This window comes from Atractosteus spatula, chromosome 4 (assembly GCF_055471065.1).
Source record: "Atractosteus spatula isolate fAtrSpa1 chromosome 4, fAtrSpa1.hap1, whole genome shotgun sequence".
Taxonomy (NCBI): Eukaryota; Metazoa; Chordata; class Actinopteri; order Semionotiformes; family Lepisosteidae; genus Atractosteus; species Atractosteus spatula.
Window position 1 is genome coordinate 69972716 of NC_142709.1, and position 22101 is coordinate 69994816.

General features: G+C 39.0%; 2 protein-coding genes and 1 pseudogene across 2 annotated transcripts; 2 read left to right on the plus strand and 1 right to left on the minus strand.

The window, feature by feature from the left end:
- Nucleotides 1–1973: 1973 nt before the first annotated feature.
- LOC148837020 (extracellular calcium-sensing receptor-like) lies at nucleotides 1974–7714 on the minus strand (annotated as a pseudogene).
- Nucleotides 7715–9800: 2086 nt separating this feature from the next.
- On the plus strand, nucleotides 9801–14478 carry LOC148837021 (extracellular calcium-sensing receptor-like). Its single transcript, XM_088914245.1, has 6 exons — nucleotides 9801–9982; nucleotides 10097–10394; nucleotides 10621–11451; nucleotides 11539–11760; nucleotides 13254–13377; nucleotides 13538–14478. The coding sequence occupies exons 1-6, from the start codon at nucleotides 9801–9803 to the stop codon at nucleotides 14476–14478; spliced, it is 2598 nt and encodes an 865-aa protein (XP_088770371.1).
- Nucleotides 14479–17323: 2845 nt separating this feature from the next.
- LOC148837022 (extracellular calcium-sensing receptor-like) lies at nucleotides 17324–21632 on the plus strand. The gene is made up of 6 exons (XM_088914246.1): nucleotides 17324–17574; nucleotides 17746–18043; nucleotides 18292–19122; nucleotides 19212–19433; nucleotides 20413–20536; nucleotides 20692–21632. The coding sequence occupies exons 1-6, from the start codon at nucleotides 17324–17326 to the stop codon at nucleotides 21630–21632; spliced, it is 2667 nt and encodes an 888-aa protein (XP_088770372.1).
- Nucleotides 21633–22101: the final 469 nt, after the last annotated feature.

Consider the following 22101-nt stretch of genomic DNA (forward strand, 5'->3'; position numbering starts at 1 on the left):
TCCAGTGCATTTTGCTTCTTATGTTCTTAAAAGAAAAAGGCCAAAAAGGTCTAATAAATAGAAAAAATAAAAATATTAATATTGATATAATAAGAACATTTTATTTAAATCTTAAGTTGAGTAATTGAATTCATTTTAAATATGTGTTTGTCCATCTTTAATTATTTTCAAGGCCAGAAGATTCTGTCCAGAATTGGCTATCACAACCTGTTCATTCAGAAGGTTAAAAAATAGTTTCATAATCTACACTTCAGTAGTTCTTATAATATAAGATACACTGTAACACTTATAATTACCTTCATTTAAGGCAGTGCCTTTTAATGGTGTGGCTTCACATGCGTATTTATACGTATATACATTTCTAATTTATTAATTAAACAAAACAGTTCTCAGATTGTAAACTCAGTTATGACACTAATGGTTAAATTAAGACAGTTGTGGAAGTTTAAAATATATTTGAATTCTCACAATGTATATTTTTCAAGAAAAATAAATCCCTCTTGTATACAACTCAGTTTCATTGTATTAGTTGCCAGTGGACATTTGACGTTTCTAATTTTGCTTCACAACATCTCACAAATTACACAGTTTACATTTTAGGTGTATCACCCTGAGGAGCCACAAGATGGAGAATTATACTCAAGAACACAGCAGTCGCACAGAAATGAGTGACTGATATCTGAAGGGGGAAAGCCACACAGCGTTAATGCTAGTGTACATTCATTCACCTGTGTTTGCCTTCTCTATCAGTGATTGCATTTAATAAAGAGTTATTGAAACATAAATCAAATTTTAATATTTAGGTGAGTATTAAACTACACAACATTTACTGTTACAATTGTCTTAATCTGCCTTTAAATGGCATGTTAAACAGAAACTTGTCACAGTCCTATAGTATAAAAAATTGCATGTACCTATTGTTAACAGAAAGAATTAGTGCCTTCACAGCCTGAAGCTCTGCTCCCCTGAGGTATGCTGTGCTTGATTGGTGCTTTCCAGCCATACAATTAGGGATTCATACTGTACTGCGTCTGTTAAGGAACTCTGTGCCAAATTAACAAGACAAAAGTGGTCACTTGGAAGAACTTAATTAATAACTTGTCTTCATGTTAGAGAGTTCTACTTTGACTTTGGAGTCAACTTCATGTGGCTTGCACACTGCTTCTGCACGTACTGTAATTACAAGAGAGCATTAAAGCATACTCACACTTTAATTTTTCTGTTAAGACACATCACATTCAGACAAGGCCAATTTAATCATAAAAGATTTCAGGACTATTAAAAAATAGCTTTCTGAAATTAGGATATTATGTTTTTTTCTTGCTTTTAGATCAAAGGGTAATAAATCATATATTTTTCACTAAGACCTTAGCTGCTGAGTGTTTTGGTACAGTTTACATTCTCCATAATGTGTATTTGTATACACATTAATGTCATGAAAAGTAGTGTGTTTCTTAATATTTAAAATAAATCAGAAGTGTAATGTTTATTTGATTAATAAAAATGTACTGTATGAAAGTTAAATTTTGCAGGAAATTTACATAAACGCTACCATGATAGTAATCATACCTGAGTGAGAGTAGAACTTGCAAATAATGGGATATCTTCAAGATCCATTTTGAAAAGAACTGAGTTTTGCTCTTTTCTAATAATAATGTATTGAATTTAGGTTTTGAAACTGCGGAACCAACAGTTTTAATTGTTAATGCTTCAATAATTGAAGTATGTTTAATAAATATTTAAAAGTAATAGTGAAAAAAATGTACAAAAATATAATTTATATAATTTTTAATTGGGTTTTCAGTTTGGATTAACCAACATACGCTTTGTATCATGCACCTGTATACGAGAATTGTCATTAAAAACCAAGAGAGCACAACAAAACTCAAATTCATACTCAATGCACTAAAAAACACATTAGCGTAACAGAATAGATGATCCTAATCTTCTATGAGACTTTCATATGGGAATGATTACATTTCACTGTTTGTTTTGGCATTTACTCTTCCCATCAGGTGATGTTTGGTATTTTTTTCAGGTTTCAATAAAATAATATAACATTTTGGAGCAAATATGCACACAAGCAGCCCAAAGCTAGAGGCCAGAATTGCAAATATTTCAACAGCCACAGTGTACTTTCCCGGTGAACTGACATACGCAGGTATAAAAACCAGCCACACGACACAAAAGATGAGCATGCTGAATGTAATGTACTTCGCCTAATTAAAATTGTCTGGCAGTTTCCTAGCTAAAATGGCAGGAACAAAACACAAACAAGCCAAAACCCCAATGTAGCCCAGTACACACCAGAAAGCCAAATCAGAGCCAGTGCTACACTCCAGTATGATCCTTGACCTCTGATAGACAGTGTTTTTAAGAGGGAATGGCGGAGCAGCTATCAGCCATATAGTACAGGTCACTATTTGTACTGCAGTACATGTGAAAATGATCATCCGTTGCTGCCTGGGTCCAAACCATTTCATGACATTACTGCCAGGCCTCGTCGCTTTGAAAGCTGCTAGAAGGACCAGCGTTTTCCCAAGAATGCAGGATATGCACAAAGAGAAGGTTACGCTAAAGGCAGTGTGCCGAAACATACAAGACCAATATGTCGTGGTTGGCTGTCCTATGAAAGCAACAGAACACAGGAAACAGAGTGTGAGTGACAGCAGGATAAAGAAGCTGAGCTCCGAGTTGTTAACCCGGACTATCGGAGTGTTTCTGGAGTGAAGGAAGACCACAAGGACACCAATCGTAAGGCAAGCTCCCAGCAGAGCAATCACTGCCAGTGTGATCCCCATTTCATCATAGCTCAGGTATTCCACCTCTTTGGGTATGCAGCCTGTTCTTGCAGCATTTGACCAGTGATCCTCAGGACATTCAGTACACTCTACTGAATCTGTAGTCAAAAACATGGGGAAGTTACAGAAGCAGCAGCCATAGTTTTTAAATTGAACACAACACCTTTTACATAGTTCTCTTTGGTGTGGAAAATAGTCATTTTTCTACTGGATATTTTATTGTAAATATTGAACTTTAAAAGCCCTCTAAGTTTAAAAATAGTGGTGTTTTGTACCCCTTAATGATCCAAATGCTTATTTTTAGAACATCAGGGTGAAGCATTTGCTTCACTTTAAATTTTTGTTCCACTTTATCTAACTCCATATAATCTATGAATAATCTAATTTTCAGGAACACTTTAACAAACAAAGACACACCTATACAAATATATACTGTATACTGTATGTATTTGTAAATAATGGTACACAGCATACATAGTCAGAAATGTGTGTTCTTTGAATCTCTCCATTTCATATCTAATTCTCTCTCTTTGAGGTCTGCATTTTATTGCAATTTCATTTAGAAATCAGAGGACAGATTAACTTTGGAGATGGGGCTCATGCAGAGCATGCATGAGAGTAAATGAAGAAGGAAATACTTGCCTGTCTGATTACTAATTTTGCCATCAGCACATGGTAGACAGTCAAAGCAACAAGGAGGCTGCCCTTGACGAATCCCTTTCCGTGTACCATGGGGGCAGCTTTCAGTGCACACAGACCGCAGCACCTTACGTGGAGAACAAAGAGCAGTCCGTCAGCCTCTGTCTGCAGGCCTGGAACAGCCTCCGCACGCAGCACTTTGGAATGAAGACGCATTTCTGAAACACTGTGCACTGCTGCATGCAACACATTCATAAACAATCAACAAATATCTAATGTTCCAAAATCTGACATTTCAACTTTTCCTTGAAAGATGTGTATAGCACCTTACAAACTTTATTTTGGTTTCACTATTAGGGAAAAAGAAGAAATTGATTTGGCTTGTGGAAAATATTTAAGAAATCTGTCCCATAGAACAGACAACTTAGGAATCTCAGTAAATTGCATTAAAGAAATAAATAAGAAATAAATGTCTTCCTTACAAAGAAGTTAATATTGTCTCTTTGCAGCTTGCCTTTTGATTGTTATTCCATATCACAGCTTCTTCATTTATCACAATCTCCTTCCCAAGTCCTCGAGATGCATCATAAATTCCCACCGTGACAAACCACAGTTTCCCATCTGCACCCCTCTGCCAGTTTATAATATCATAAGATGCAATGGGGTCTCCATTTTCATCAAAGCTTATTTTTTCTCTCAAGGCGTTTGTAACAGATAACTTCTGGATGTAATGTTGAAGCTTTCAAGAACAAAAAATAACGGTAATTTGGCATTATGTAAAAATGAAGTAGAATGAGGTCTTAGGCATGAAAACAGAATGAGACAATACAATCATGCAGTGTGTTACCTGCCATGGCTCAAAGTTTGAAGGGTCTGCGCCCGTAAAATTGACAAATGGTCCTTTCCCAGGCTCACAGCTGGTCAGGCTGTCCAGCGAGTGGGCAATAGCGTATGCAGCTTTATAAACGTTGTAGGACACCCGGAGACTGGACACGTCCAGGTAGACGGAACTCTTCTCCACCAGAGACCCCTGGCCGCTGCAGGGGGGCTGGACTCTGCCATCCTGGCCAGTGGCGTTCGAGGGCAGGAAAGAGCAGCCGAACACGTCGCCCCAGAGCTCCTGCACCAGCGTGTTGTTGGGATACAGGGAAGGGTGAACTTTCAGGAGATAGTCTCTCAGAGCAGGGATCTGTCCCCGGCGAATGGCAAACCCGATAGTACCACCGAGAGAAGGGTAGAACTCGCTGGCTGCAAACAGCGAGGCTGTGACCCAGGCTTCGCTGGCTATCCACTGAATGCCAGTGATGTTCTGAGCTGCATACTCCTTCAGCAGGGGGTACAAGTCACCTTCTCCAACAAACGAAATGACCACCTTGGCTGTGGATCGTTTCATCGTTTCTAAGATCTCCAGAATCTTTTGTCTGCTGTAAACTTTAGGAATAGTTTCATAGTAGGCCAGACAGATGCCGATCCTTTCAAACTCCTCAATTAACGCCTGGAACGCATATCTTCCATAATCGCCATCTTCTGAAATGGCTCCCACCCAGGTCCATCTGAAATGCTTCACCAGCTGAGCAATGGCTTTCACTTGGTGGGAATCACTGGGAACCGTTCTAAAAAATTTTGGAAATCTTTGCCCGTTGCTGAGGCAAGAGCATGTGGAAATGTATCTTATCTGAGGAGAAAAGGTCAAAACAACAGAAATAAGAAGGATATAAGGCCTTGTTGCCTTATGTTAATATTTCCCAATTACAGCATGCCACAAAATATAATCATTAATACTATTATCAGGTAGAGACTAGGGTTTAAATAACACATTTTAAATCGGTAGACAATAATTAAGCAGAATTACTAACAATGATCACAGAACAGCCTAAATAAATGCAGTGTCCAATGCACCTATTTCAGTCTTCTTTGTAATCTCTGTACATATACAGCACATGTAATTCTTGGTTCTAGAAACTAGAGTACATACCATTGGAATTCTAAAAGGCTGTAGCGTTCTAGAGAGGATAATGGACTGTGATGACCCCGAGTCTCCGATGATGACCTTTACAGGCCAGGCTCCAGAGCACATCCTGCTGGACACTTCACTGGGGCCATTAAGAACTGTGAGACTGGCTCGCTGGGATGCCACATGAGTTGCACAGGAGTCATAAATCTTGTAGCCCAAGGTTAGATTGGGAAGCAGGTATGGATTCTTGTTGATCTCTTCAATGGCCAGCCGCATGGTCTGGGCCCAGCGAAAAGCTCTAGGGTCAAAGCTGTGGAGAAATCACGGTTTTTAGCTGAAGTACAGAAAAGAAAAATTACAATAACTCCCCATATTTTGGACTGGGTGAAAAAAAAGTTACACATTACTGACAGTATGCAAAACGTTGTGAGCAGGTGAATATAGCCACTGATAATCTTATGCTTTAGGATTATAGCAATTTCAAAATGTACATTATTAAACTTTGCCAAACTAAACCATTATTTTTCTGCAATTACTATAAAAGAAATTAAGTCAGAAGAATCTTATTTTCAATGGTTCTTTAACTTTGCAAAATGAGAAAAAGAAATACAGTGTATTCTTTTTAAGTGTGGTGTGCCATAGCTACAAACTCCAGCAGTCAATTTAGCAATTAGCAGGGTGCCAAAGTGAGAGAACATATTAATTAATTTTGTTTATGCACACATGTCACTTCATTTGATTTCAAAGCTACTGAAAAGCTCAGTGCTTGAGTAATATGGTTTAAATAATGATGCCTGCCAAGGATCTAATCACAACGCTGTGAAAACATATGAAATCGGTCAGCTAATTAGTGGGTTTTCCTTTGCACAGATGCAGCAGTAAGGTGAGACCAGACTGCTGGGTGCTCAGGTCTGCAGTGTTTAGTGAGCATGATGTCCTATTTCAAGGTCTAATGAGCACGTCTGCTTTTATCATCTCAGTTTACAGGTAGTGTTTGTGGAAATCTGACTCGAAGGCAAATTGTCTGTGAAGCTGTTAATGTTTTCTTGCTTTGAATTCCACAGAAAAGGCAGTTTACCTGAGAAAAGAGCACAGCGGGGTTTAGTAGACACAAGAATTCATTTAAAAAACAAGTCACCTTCTTGTATCTTTATGGAAGAATAGTATTTTGTCAGCAAAGATTAGAACCTTTGTAAAAGTTTTTGTAGAAAAATGCACCTGTGCGTTTTGTAATGTCATTCTGTATTTTAGGCAAATTGATTAATTTGAGTTGTATATTATAATTATAATTGTATATTATTATAATTATAATTAATATTGGGTCCACCTGGGTGTGAGACCTTTGACATTAAATTTATTACAGATTTTTGATGAGTCACGGTGGTTGTGTAAGTGGTTAGACTGACATCTACTGGACTAAAAATGAAGTAAGGTAATATAAAGATTAGTTGAACCACCTAATATTCAATCACTCAATTACAGTTCAATGAGAAGCGTGTATAACTGTATAGTACTGTATACGATTCCTCTTTCTCTTGCAACTAGGTGGCGCTTTAGTGGGAATACAGCCATGTGCAAATGTTCATGCTGAAGTAACGAAATACAGACTAGTATTCTGCAAACAAGTAAGCATTTAGACCAAATTGTTCTCCCGTCGTCTCCACGTTTAGCCGAGTGGGAGCTAGTCTCACCTCAATGAGCGGGGCGGCTTTTTGAGTCTTTCCCAAATTTTGTATGTCACACATTTAAGAAAAATGCATATTTAAAGCCTAGGAACAAAGCAAAACGACAAAGTGCAAGTTACTTTTAAATGTTTCTGAATGCGAAATGTAGTGAAGGATTGTGTTATATATATGTGTCTTTTGTACAAAACCATGATAATCTCACGATTTTTGCAATTATAACACTTGTACCTTTATGCCTGTACTTGAATGACGTCGCATCTGTAAAACGTTGTTAATGTTTTAAATGCTTCTTTAGTTAACAATATGTCCTTGTGATTCTGACATAGTGCTTAGACTGCTGGTGGCTACTGTGATTGAAGTTTTTGATAACAGAAAGGCGAGATAGGAAAGTCATCCAGCTGCTGGAAGAGAATTGTCACTTTTTTATCTGCGGTTAAAGAGAGACCAGCGATCATTTCACTGCATGAACAACCTGTTACACTGTTCAATGACAGTACCAAAAAGCCTTCGAAAGTGGGGTTAATGTTCCTGACAATGTATAACGCTGCAAAATGCGAACAGACTGGCTTTTCCCTGGGGTTTACTCATAATGAAATGTTACAGTTTGTACCTCACGTAAACACGGGTTTAACCATGAGGACACTCCGTATCCTCAAACAAGAACGAGTGTGCCCTGAAATTGATTCCACTGCTTAAAACTCAGTCAGATAAGTATTGATGTTGGTATTGTATGACAATTGTGCTATCGCGTGATGATCATATACAGTACGCGCGAATGTACCATCTCGTAATTACTAGATAATATCTAATTTTCCCTTCGGGATCAATAAAGACTTATCTATCATCTATCTATCTTATAATTGCAAATTAACTAAGGTTTTTTTTTCTTAGGGGCAACATTTTAGGAAGCCCTGTCATGATCCCTTTATTTACTTTGTTGCCTGAAATTTAAAATAGTGTAAATGAAAGGCTGCATAATGACTTTTTAGACTTAACTTTAAGGGTCTGTGAGTGGGATTCACTGCTCCCCTGTAGGCCACTCAGTCTGTGTGCAGTGACAGTTGTTCTCCAGGTTCAAGAAAGGCCACTCGCAAGGGACAGTCTGTCTGTGTGCAAGTTTAAGATATTTTTCAGTTCTCCCAATGTGTATTTTACATTTTTAAGAATGACTAACCCCTCACGTACTGTATACAACTCAGTTTCATTGTATTAGATGCCACTGGACGTTTGAAGTTTCTACTTTTGTCTCACGGTATCTCTCTTAGGATTTGAATTATTTCTTAGGCTTTTCCTTAAGAGAAAAAGATTTGTTTATTGAAGTGGAGTAAAAGCACTGAGCTACAGAGATTAGTTAATATTAAGCAAGTAATAATTTTGGTTTCTACCCATACAGTATCACTATATTACCTATCTGTTGTATCTTTTAATTGTATCTACCAATACAGAGATTTTCTATTTCTTATGTAAAACAAGAAGTATTATTTACAAAATACCATATATAATCAGAGTACATATATAATCAAACCCCCTTTGTATTAATATTATCTCCAGTGTTTAAAGAGATTCTTTAACAAACAAATCTTCCTGCCTTTTTCCTTCTCTTCTAGTTCTGTGCCCTGCTTGTCATTATTAACAAAACTAAAACGTGTAATAGTATTTCTAATAGTGAATTAATATTATGCATATTTAATATTCCTTAAAATAATGTGTTTTATGTTTTAATAATACTTTATTTTAACATAAAGTTTTGATTCAATAAAAACCCTTAAAAAACTATTACTTGAACATATTTAAAGAAACCAGATTTCTCTAAGCTGCCTGAGTGTACTATAGTTATATTTCAGTACTGAGCAGGATTCAAAGTATTATTAACTCAGTGGTTCAGAGAATCAGTATTCTTTTTACACACTTCATAAAACTTAACAGTTAAGAGAACAGAAAAAACAAAGGGTTTGATTAATTCCTTAAGTCAAGTAAAGGCTCAATTTTGGAAGTGTTCAGTTGGGTATAAAAAACAGGACTAGGGCTGGGAACTCAAGTGTATTTATCAACCTAGATGAGTGACAAAAATAAGAAATGTAGTCATTATAGCTAATAACATTTATAACATTAAATATGACTAATAACATAAAACATTACACAAGTAGTATTATATTTTTTTAGTTTTCTTAATAATTTAGTTTTAGAATTTCCAGCTCTTTGTTTTAAGCTGTCAGTAAACGACATGTTACGAATGGAATTATGTTAAAATTAGACGATTATGAATAGTCCTGTCACAGTTCATCCTTAAACGTATTGGGATTTTTTTTTTGCGGTAGAAGAAAATTACTAAATTTTGTATTAATTGAACTAAATTTGGGAAAATATTACCCATTTTTACAGAATTTGCTTCAGTTATTAAGAGTATGCGGATATCTGTATATCGGGCTTTTATCGTGTATAATTATTATGAAAATACAGGAGTGTTTGAATGTACAGTAGGGTATGAAAAAAAATACCGACGAGGGAAATGAGGAGGAAGGCGGTCTGTTTGTGTCTTACAGCTACAGTACTGTATATTCCACTTGATCGTGCAATGACAGCGTTCCCACTGAACAGACTGACAGTATAAATTAATTTCTACATAAACAAGGTGAAGTACTGTAACTGTTCGTGTAAGAAGAGACAGTTACTTCCGTACCTCTGCGACAAATGGCATATGTAAGACTATTAATGTTATCCATGTTCTTTAAAGAGCTACATAGCACAAACGGAGCAACTTGTAAGTTTCAAGGACCAGTCGATATTCCCAGTTTCTACGAGAAGGGCGATGTTGTCCTGGGAGGACTATTTCCTTTGCACTACAGACCAGCGCCTTACTTTCCTTCATTTCAGACCGAGCCCCAATCAGTCAGCTACGTATAGTAAGTCATGTCTACATTCATTCACTTGACGCATTCACACGCTGTCAACACAGTATTTCAACCCAATCCTCAACTACAGTATAGCGTCGTTGTCCTAATTACTGTTATATTTAGTTTCAGTCCTCGAGCACTTCGATGGATGCAAACCATGATTTTCGCCGTTGAAGAAATTAACAAACGCCAAGACCTTCTGCCTGATATAAAGCTGGGGTATCACATCATGGACAGCTGTAACGACATACAGCCTTCTTTGAGAAGTTCCCTAGTCCTTGTAAACGGCCAGCCGGCCGATGCCGGTAACCACAGCTGTGCCGGGGTCGGGAGAGCGGTCTCGCCAGTGATTGTTGGAGATGCGGCTTCTGGGGTGTCGATGGCTGTGTTGAGAACTCTGGGGTCCTTCCACATCCCACTGGTAAGGTACTAACACAGCTTTCCGGCTTAGGTGGAGTGGTCTGCTTATTCTTGTCGTCTAATATTACAGTTTTTTCCAACCGTAAACTTATATTTTGATCATGCTTTAATCATTTATTTCAGTGATGACTCAGACACTAGTTTCTTCGGAGGAGGGGGGGTGAGACAGTCTATTTATTGAATTTTTGCGACTTTCTGAAGTGCATGGTCTTTATTTTCTTTTCAAGGTGAGCTACTTCGCGTCTTGCAGTTGTCTAAGTAACAAGCGGGAGTTTCCAGCTTTTATGAGAACCATGCCCAGCGACGCCTACCAGATAAAGGCGATAGCTCAGCTTGTCAGTTATTTCAACTGGACCTGGGTCGGAGTCCTTGGAGTCGATAATGACTATGCGCACTTTGCAATTCAACACTTCCTTGAAGAATCCAGCAGGCTAGATGTGTGCGCTGCGTATGTTCATTTCTACCCGCTTTCTCCAAATAAAAAAGACGTAATCAAAGTGATAAACATAATTAAAAGTTCCTCTGCAAAGGTTGTTCTCAATTTTTCAGGGGAATCTGTTTTACAGTCGATATTAAGTGAGTGCAGACGTCAGAATGTCACCGATATACAGTGGATTGCAAGCGAAGCGTGGGCGACTGCAAAATCTCTGTGGAAAGAATTCCACGACCTTTTAAAGGGAACTGTTGGGTTTGCGATCCGCAGAGCTGAAATTCAAAATCTTGGTGATTTTCTGGGCAGAATTAATCCATTCCACGCACGCAAATTCGCCTTCATTGCGGAATTCTGGGAGGAAACGTTTGAATGCAAATTGAACCATTCCTTGAACACCCATACGCACGGCGATGCGTTTCCGAGGAAGCCCTGCACGGGACGGGAGAGCCTGGAGAGTGTGTACTCTGAGTACTCAGATGTGTCTCAGCTGAGGGTTTCCTACAATGTGTACAAAGCCGTGTATCTGATAGCGCACGCCCTGCACACGCTGAGCAGGTGCGAGAATGGAAGCGGTCCTTTCCCAAATCAGAGATGTGTGGACGTGAGACAAGTACTTCCGTGGCAGGTACAGTAGGCTTCAAAGAAAAGTGCAAAGACTTGTATGAAGTCGGAAAGCTGCTGTGTTTATTGCTCGCTTATGTATTTCTTTCAGCTCTTGCATTACATGAAGCAAGTGCGGTTCTCTGTCCTTGGAGAAGAGGTGAGCTTTGACGAGAACGGAGACCCGGTCGCATCCTATGACCTCATGAACTGGCAGGAGGGGCCCGACGGGTCGCTTGAGCTGGTGAAAGTTGGCTACTATGACGCTTCTTTGGGTCGTGAAAACAGCCTAATAATTAACGTGTCGGCTGTTCGTTGGCACAGGGGCCAACAGGTTAGTCGTGCTTTTCCGCTTTTGAAATCTTCTAAATTTTATTTGTTGTTGTTATTTACATTCTCATGCTTTTTAACATTTTTGAAAAACCTAGAAATGGAAAAGTGTGGTGTTCATCAGGTCCTGTTACTCGAGATCAAAATGCTTGTTTAACCATGTTGCTATTGGTCTATTATTATTGGAAGTCTATGGTCTTTGCTATTGTTGTTTTATTCAGTTATGAAGTTTAAGGTATTTTCAGTTACAGTATATGGAATCCTCTGGTCCCGTATGTACTGTAGATAGGTTTATGTTAATATACATTTCCTTGTTTTCTGGTTGATTCCACTGCATAGTGTGACAAGCGAAGGGTGAGTTGGAAATGTGACTTAAATAAATAGTTGAAAAGGGAATATCAGTTCCCATCCTTACAGGCAGAGTGCTTAAACACTCCTCATGAAGCACACAGTTACATTATCATTGAAACCTGCAACGTCAGAAGTCAAGTTTAGTTTTTTATTAAAAGATACTTTTAGTGAGACTTGTGTTTAAGAACAAGAACAAGTGAATATTACTATTATTTTCCCAAGCATCTGTTTTTTTTTACCTTAACAGATGGCAGAAAAAAAAGGAAGCACATTATCTAAAAAAGAATTATGCAAGCTTGCTTTAACTTACATTTATTACTCAAGTTTTAAGAACAGATGTGAGTATCGTGATCTGGATGTATAAATTATTGATTTGCCTGGGCTAGGCATTTTGACAAGGAAATGGACTCTCATTGGTTTTTCATTCAACATTTCATATTTTGGCAGCACTATACTACTGCTCACATGGTCTGTCATTGCATGTTACATGTTTTGGTTTGGCATGAATTAGACTTCTGTATAGTGTACTGTATTTTAAAAAGAAACACTTGAAGGCAAGGGGTGGCACAGTGGTGCAGTGGTTAGCATTGCTGTCTCACAGTTTGGGGCCCTGTGCTCAATTCCTGGATTGCTTTCCGTGTGGAGTTTGTATGGTCTCCCCATGTTCATATGGATTTTCTCCTAGTGCTCTGCTTTCCTCCCACGCTCCAAAAGCAGGAAGATTGGCCCTGGTGTGAGTGTAGACGTGTCTGTGTTTGCATCTGTGTGGAGTTTGTATGTTCTCCCCGTGTTCATATGGGTTTTCTCCTAGTGCTCTGCTTTCCTCCCACGCTCCAAAAGCAGGAAGATTGGCCCTGGTGTGAGTGTAGATGTGTCTGTGTTTGCATCTGTGTGTCTGCCCTGTGATGTACCCTGCATTGCTCCCGTTGCTTGCTGGGATAGGCTCTGGCTCTCACACAAGTCTGAACTGGAGGAAGAGCTTAGAAAATGGATGCTATGTAAGGAAATGAATGGTTGTGAAAATAAAAACAATGGCTTTATTTTTAATGAGATGGAGAACCAAGTCCTTGAAGGGAGACGTAATGAGATTTTTACAGTATATTCACTAAGTGTGACTTTTGAGTGGGTTTCAATGCTCCCCTGTAGGTCCCTCGGTCTGTGTGCAGTGACAGTTGTTCTCCAGGTTCAAGAAAGGCCACTCGCAGGGGACAGCCTGTCTGCTGCTTCGACTGTGTCCCATGTGCTGATGGGGAGATCAGCAGTCAGACAGGTGAAGGACTGCATGTGATTGCATTAGTTTATTGTTAGTTGGAAACAAATCCTCTCTTTCTTGCATGTTCTAAATTTTCAATATTCTTTTATAGCACTATATAGAAAATTATTTTGCACTCTTTGAGGTACTTATTTCTTTGTTCTCTCTTCCCAAACAGACTCCCTCGATTGTACGAAATGCCCACTGGAGACATGGTCAAACAAAGCAAGAGACCAGTGCATCCCAAAAGAGGTGGAGTTCTTGTCCTATTCTGAGTCAATGGGAATGGTACTGACAGTGGTGTCGACACTTGGAGCCTGTGTCACCACAGCTGTTTGTGGGGTGTTCATCTTCTTTAGAAACACCCCCATCGTGCGCGCAAATAACATGGAGTTGAGCTTTTTGCTGCTGCTATTCCTCATTCTGTGTTTCCTTATTGCACTTACATTCATAGGCGAGCCAACAGACTGGTCTTGCAAGGTCCGCTACACAGCGTTTGGCATAAGTTTTGCTCTGTGCATTTCCTGCATTCTTGCAAAGACAGTGGTTGTGCTTATTGCTTTCAGAGCCACTCTCCCTGGCAGTAATGTCATGAAGTGGTTTGGTCCCACACAGCAAAGAGCCAGTGTGTTTGTCTGTACCTCAGTCCAAATTCTGATCTGTATAATATGGCTGATAACCAGCCCTCCACATGCTGCACATAACACTGTGTATCGAAGTGCAAAGATCATCTTGGAATGTGCTGTTGGGTCAGCGCTGGGATTCTGGGGTGTTCTGGGTTATATTGGAGTGTTAGCTTGTCTGTGTTTTGTTATAGCCTTTTTAGCCAGGAAATTGCCAGACAACTTTAATGAAGCAAAGTTTATAACTTTCAGCATGCTGATATTTTTTGCAGTGTGGATAACCTTCGTCCCAGCCTATGTTAGCACTCCAGGAAAGTATACTGTAGCTGTGCAGGTCTTTGCTATTCTGGCATCAGCGTTTGGTCTCCTGTCCTGTATCTTTGCCCCAAAGTGTTACATTATTTTATTAAGACCTGAGAAAAATTCAAAAAAATATTTAATGGACAAAAGTAATAAGAAACACCAAAGAAAGAGAACCAATTTTATTAATAACTGAGAAAAATACCAAAACATATTTAAGAAAGGTGATAAGAAACATTAAGCAGAGAGAACCAATTTTGAAATTTTGTCAAAAACAGATCCAAATATGGTGTATTTGTAATTAGAATAAAATACAATAAATGTTTCATATGTTTTTTCTATTAAGGAATAATGAATTCCTTAAATAGTTATTAATTTCTTTATTTAACTCTCCTAGATTAAAATAAAACAAATATGATTGTTTTGTTAAACCAATATCTGTTAAACAGGAATGACTTCTGTCTTTCTACTGCCATCATGATAATGTATTGATATTTTTCTTTTTGTGAAACTAGCTCTAGATTGATAACCTGCATAGTAAGTCTTTATTGATAACAATAAATACTTGTTAATGTCATTTGTAGCAAATGTGGTGGCACTGTGGCTAAGGATTTGTGCCTGTGGCTGGAAGGTTACTGGTTCAAGTCCTGTGGCTGGCAGAGAAATCCTCCTTTATTGGGCCCCTGAGTAAGACCCTTAACCCCAGGGGTGCTGTATACATGGCTGACTCCATGCTCTGACCCCAAGCTTCTCTCTCCCCATCTTTGTGTCTCATGGAGAGCAGAAATGAAGTATGTGAAAAGACAAATTCCTAATGCAAGAAATTGTATAAGACCAATAAAGTGGTCTCTCTCCAATATGTACACATGTTAACATTTATATAAATACAATAAAGGTTTGACAATGTCTTGATTAACTTGACTTAATCATCCCTGTTGTCAGAGCTGTGTCAATCTCACTAGAAGTCGATTGGCCCTTTTTTATGGGAATATTTGTGCAGCCTCACACTTAGATACTCCACTTAGTTGGAGGTACATCCACAATGTCTAAAGTGTCCCTTTGTGCTGTATGGGTCAATAGATGAATTGATTTCACAGGGTATGATGCATGTAACTTGAGGAATGTTCATGGGCGTCTACTCTAACATTTTGAGAATAGGCTTCATAAGAGTGCATTGTAATTACCACCAAGGTCCACTAGATGGAGAATTTTACTAACAAATGGACAAATGACGTTGCTCAGCAGAAAGTGAATTAAAGGTACGGTAAATTGTGGAAAAACAGCGTACAGCAATAAAGGGTACTTATTATTCAGTTAAAAGATCGGAATTTCTCATTTTTAACAGAAAAGGCTAGGCTAAGAAAATATTGATTTTAGGCATACTAAAATGTATTTCTGTCCTTTGTTTTTAATTTTTTAAAACCACAAGTTTTAATTTAGTGGAAAATGTTTATTCTTCCATGTCAGACTGAAACACACCTTGAAATGTCAAAACATACCACATGCAAAAGAATTCATTATTATCATTATTAGCTGTGTTACAGTAGAAATCCACCATAACGGCAATTATAGGAATTACAAAATCTACGATAAAAGAGTTTTTTCCTCTATAACGTCTAAACAAGATAGCTGAAAAGGTTTAAGGCAAAGTTAACTTTTCAGAGCACCTCAGAACTTTTTGAAAAGTAAAGTTCGCAAAATAGTTCACTTTAGTTCACAGAATAGAGTGAAATAACACATTAGCTTTTCCACTAGTAGTATTCTAGTATAATAGTATACTAATATATATTATAGTATTCTTAGTTTGTTAGGCTAATTATATGACAGTGCCACCACAGCTGAATAGTAAGGAAATATTACAAGCTTATTGTTTTATTATTACCCGCTGTCTTGCTAAGGACATTTTAAACAAAACCAGAGAGATGGAACACCGAGAGATTTTACAATACGTAGTCCAACTCATGCTCCAAACAGTAACACTCAGCACATTGGGTAGCGACTACCTCGATACAAAAATAAAGATTTCACTAGAACTACTTTACAAGAACATGAAGCCAGCAGCCACGTCTTTGTGCAACTCACATCTAGCAGCCCACTGACGCTCAGCAGGTGTGAGCCTGGTCAGTACCTGGATGTGAGACCTCCTGGGAAAAACCTAGGGATGCTGCTCGAAGAGGTGTTAGTGGGGCCAGTAGGGGGCGCTCACTCTGCGGGCTGTGTCGGTTCTAATGCCCCAGTATAGTGACGGGGACACTATACTGTGAAAAAGGCACCGTCGTTCGGATTAGACAAACTGTAAAACCGAGGTCTTAACTCTCGTTGGTCATTAACAATCCCGGGGCGTTTCTCGAAAAGAGTAGAGGTGTTACCCCGGCGTCCTGGCCGTTACTAATTATGGCCTCCCTAATAATAATCCCCAAATATTAACTGGCTTTATTATTCTGTTCTTCTCCCCACTGACAGTCGGTGTGTGGTGAGCGTACTGATGCACTATGGCTGCCGTCGCATCATTCAGGTGGGCTGCACACTGGTGATGGTGGAGGGGAGTCCCCATTACCTGTAAAGTGCTTTGAGTGGAGTTTCCAGAAAAGCGCTATATAAGTGTAAGCAATTATTACAATAATTAAGAAACAACAACAAACAAAAACTTCATTAAATTTTGAGATACTCATACTGTATAACACCCAAGCATAATTAGATCAAATTGACATTGCGAAACTAATTTTCTTAATTAAAATCTTTCCGTTGCTAATTTTATCATGTGTCTGATGTTGATATTATTGCTGGAATGTGAAAGCTCGTGAAGTCTTCGCGGAGAGTCAGTGTGATGGAATAATATTCCAGAATTAACAGCATTCACGCGTTAAATTGTTTTCTGTACGCCTGCAGGCATCTGGGATGTTAGCGTAGCAAGTAGTCATCAAGTGATTCGTAAAGTCACTTCACGTTGTAATAAACTGTTTTCGCCCTTTCTAAAACGGTATCTCGACCATAATGATCAAACTGCCTTTTAGTCTACAGTATATAATAAAAGCGAGCAGATGACGAGCCCGCTTGTAACAGAAATGGCACACCTGCTCGCACAGCTGATAGCTCTGTCGCTTCTTTTCCTCAAAGACTTGAAGAGCACTGGCGCAGGCGACGTGACTTGTAGATTTCAAGGCGAGGTTGAGAGTGCGGCCTTTTTTCAGGAGGGGGACGTTGTGCTAGGCGGACTGTTCCCTTTGCACTACAGATCGCCTCTCTATGCCCCGTCGTTTGAGAGAGGACCCAACCCTCCTCATTGCATAGAGTAAGTACCTGCGTTATCATCAAGTCATTTTACAGTGTGAAATATGTTGTTAAGGTTCATACTCGCCCGCTGTTGCTGTAGGTTTTCACCAACAGTCATTTGGTGCCTAAATGCCCTTGGTTTATATGTGACACGACACGTGGAAGATAGCCGTGCTCTTGTGTGCTTTAGTTTCAGTCCTCGAGCACTGCGCTGGATGCAGACAATGATTTTTGCCATAAAGGAAATAAACCAAAGAAAAGACCTTCTTCCTGACCTGAAGCTGGGGTATCGAATACTGGACAGCTGTGACGACATACACGCCTGTTTGCGGAGCTCCCTCATCCTCGTAAACGGGCAGATCGGAAACACCTCTCTCCTGTCCTGCGCGGCCGCTGCAAGACCGATGTCCCCGGTGATCATTGGAGACGCGGGTTCGAGCAGATCTGTGGCAATTCTGAGAACTTTGGGACCCTTTCATATCCCACTGGTAAGAAGTCTTAAACGTATTTTTCTCCCTGGTTTCCGGTTCAGCTCCTAAGTGGAGACTTTACATTTATTACACATTTCTTACTATTGTGAGCATCAATTGTTTGGAAATACGTCAGTTTTTCTTAAAATGCTAAAAGCTTGACATTTCTCTTTGATAAATCGGTTTCCATTGTTGTAAATAGTTTTATTCTGACTCAAGAGAGCAAAATCTTTAGTTTCTTCTCATCATTCTTCTTCTACGTACAGATGAGCTACTTCGCTTCCTGTCACTGTCTTAGCGACAAGAACGAGTTCCCAACTTTCATGAGAACTATGCCGAGTGATGCCTTTCAGATTCAGGCGATAGCTACACTCATCCATTATTTCAAATGGACCTGGATAGGAGTTATTGGAGGGAACACGGATTACGCACGCTTTGCAATACAGCTTTTTACAGAAGAATGTAAAACACGGGAAGTGTGCATAGCTTATACCCACTTCTACCCAACTACAATGAATAAGGGAGATGTTCTTAAGGTAACAGAGGTTATAAAACGATCTTCTGCTAAAGTAGTTTTAAGCTTTTCTGGGGAATCTGAATTACAGTCTATTTTACGTGAGTTTAAACGTCAGAATATCACAGACATTCAATGGATAGCAGGCGAAGCTTGGGCTACAGGGAAATCCCTGTGGAATGAATTCAAAGACCTCTTAATTGGAAGTATTGGGTTTGCAATACGCAAGGCAGAGATTCCTGGTCTTAAAGAGTTTTTGACTCGACTCCGTCCCTCCGACGCGCATGAATTCTCCTTCATTGCGGAATTCTGGGAAGAAACGTTTGGGTGCAAATTGAACAGCTCTTTGAACACCCACGTACATACCGCCGCTTCGTCTTGGGAGCCCTGCACCGGCCTGGAGAGCCTGGAGAGTGTGTACTCTGTGTACTCGGATGTGTCTCAGCTGAGGGTTTCCTACAACGTTTACAAAGCCGTCTATGTGGTTGCGCACGCCCTGCACAATATGAGCGCATGTGTGAGCGGAAGCGGTCCCTTCAAAAACCAGACGTGCGGAGACATGAAAGACGTGCTCCCAGAGCAGGTACAAAACGTCTTAGCGTAAGGAAAATATACTTTAGGACATGACAGAAAGAGTGAAATCACTAAACCGGCCTTCATCGTTTCTTTCAGCTCTTGCATTACATGAAGCAAGTGCGGTTCTCTGTCCTTGGAGAAGAGGTGAGCTTTGACGAGAACGGAGACCCGATCGCATCCTATGACCTCATGAACTGGCAGGAGGGGCCCGACGGGTCGCTTGAGCTGGTGAAAGTTGGCTACTATGACGCTTCTTTGGGTCGTGAAAAAAGCCTAATAATTAACGTGTCGGCTGTTCGTTGGCACAGGGGCCATCAGGTTAGTCTCGTTTATCCGTTTTTGAAATCTGCGTTTTGTTCATTGCTTTTATTATGTTTTACTTTCACGCCATGGATACTCGTTTTAGAAAACATAATTTTGGTGTTCATCAGGTTGTGTTCATGGAGATTAAAATAATGCTCTAATTATACATTCCAATATATGTTTTGTATGTTTTATTTCATGAAACCTTTGTCTTTAGACATGATTTACAGTAACTGGAAGGGTGTTTATTCCCCTTCATATATCATGTGTATATATAAAGATGTTCACTTAACATAAAATGTATTCACCGCTATGTTCAATCTGCATTTAAAGTGATTGTAAGTTTTCATTTTACCCAATTTCAGCAGGCTGATGATGAAATAAAGTCTTTAGCTAAGTACAATTAATGATCCTTAAATCTAAGGTATGTTTAGTGGAAATTAGGCTTGTAGCAGTATTATATTATGGGAAAACATAATTGTGACTTTCCCTTTGTACTCAACTAAACAAGTGTCTTTGTTTTTGTATTTCCTGATGTCCTTTCTTTACAGGACACAGAAGGGAATGTCACCTACTGTATGTACTGTACACATGATAATGATAATGAGTTGGACAGGGTTTCCAGCATCTGGGTGTTTGTTACCATTAAGAAAAGGATTTATAGGAAGTATTTTGTGTTACCAGTGTATCTCACATGAATGGTGTAAACATGTGATTGGAATAAATTAAGTGTACTGTAGGATGCAGTTAGTAATGCCGTGGTAGGGAATCTCGATAGCTGAAGGCAATTATAAATGCAGTAGTTGCAAATGTTGCTGAAAATGGTCATATTATATATTAGTAGGTAAGAAATCATCAATAACTGCATTAAAAAGTCACTGAAGCCTCTTAGATTCATGTTAACAAATCTTATAATATAAGGAGATGCATTTTCACATCATGCTTTTTACTGACTTCATGTGATTTGTGAGTGGGTTTCACTGTTCCCCTGTAGGTCCCTCGGTCTGTGTGCAGTGACAGTTGTTCTCCAGGTTCAAGAAAGGCCACTCGCAGGGGACAGCCTGTCTGCTGCTTCGACTGTGTCCCATGTGCTGATGGGGAGATCAGCAGTCAGACAGGTGAAGGACTGCATGTGATTGCATTAGTTTATTGTTAGTTGAAAACAAATCTTTCTTGCACATTCTGAATTTTCAGTATTATTTTATAGCACTATGTAGAAAATGATTTTGCGCTCTCTAAAGTGCTTATTTCTTTATTCTCTCCTCCCTAACAGACTCTCTCGATTGTACGAAATGCCCGCTGGAGACGTGGTCAAACAAAGCAAGAGACCAGTGCATCCCAAAAGAGGTGGAGTTCTTGTCCTATTCTGAGTCAATGGGAATCGTACTGACAGTGGTGTCGACACTTGGAGCCTGTGTCACCGCAGCTGTTTCTGGGGTGTTCATCTTCTTTAGAAACACCCCCATTGTCCGTGCAAATAACATGGAGTTGAGCTTTTTGCTGCTGCTATTCCTCATTCTGTGTTTCCTTATTGCACTTACATTCATAGGCGAGCCAACAGACTGGTCTTGCATGGTCCGCTACACAGCGTTTGGCATAAGTTTTGCTCTGTGCATTTCCTGCATTCTTGCAAAGACAGTGGTTGTGCTTATTGCTTTCAGAGCCACTCTCCCTGGCAGCAATGTCATGAAGTGGTTTGGTCCCACACAGCAAAGAGCCAGTGTGTTTGTCTGTACCTCAGTCCAAATTCTGATCTGTATAATATGGCTGATAACCAGCCCTCCACATGCTGCACATAACACTGTGCACCAAAGTGTAAAGATCATCTTGGAATGTGCTGTTGGGTCAGCACTGGGATTCTGGGGTGTTCTGGGTTATATTGGAGTGTTAGCTTGTCTGTGTTTTGTTATAGCCTTTTTAGCCAGGAAATTACCAGACAGTTTTAATGAAGCAAAGTTTATAACTTTCAGCATGCTGATATTTTTTGCAGTGTGGATAACCTTCATCCCAGCCTATGTTAGCACTCCAGGAAAGTATACTGTAGCTGTGCAGGTCTTTGCTATTCTGGCATCAGCGTTCGGTCTCCTGTCCTGTATCTTTGCCCCAAAGTGTTACATTATTTTATTAAGACCTGAGAAAAATTCAAAAAAATATTTAATGGACAAAAGTAATAAGAAACACGAAAGAAAGAGAACCAATTTTATTAATACCTGAGAAAAATACCAAAAAGTATTTGATGGGCAAGGGTGATAAGACTCATTAAAGAAAGAGATCCAGTTTTGAATCTTTATCAAAATCGCATTAAAATATTGTGTGCTTCTAAGTATAATTAAAAAAAAACATTATTCTTTCTTGGTATATATTTTCTTTCTTTAAAAACATTCTTTAAAGAATCAAGAAACAGATTATTAATAGTATGAAACTTGATTGGTTATGAATTTTACTATTTATATCTCCAAGAATAAAATAAAATACTTACAGTTGCTTTGTCAATTCATTGTCTGATAAACATAAAAGATGCCATCCATTCTTACCATTTTGATAATTATGTTGCTATTTGTTTTCTTTCAACATACTTCTAGACTGATAATCTGTATTATATTTTTGACAAGAAAAAGCAAACAGGAACACTAGAAGTAATAAAACATGTTAAAATTGAAACAGATATTGCACGGATTATGCT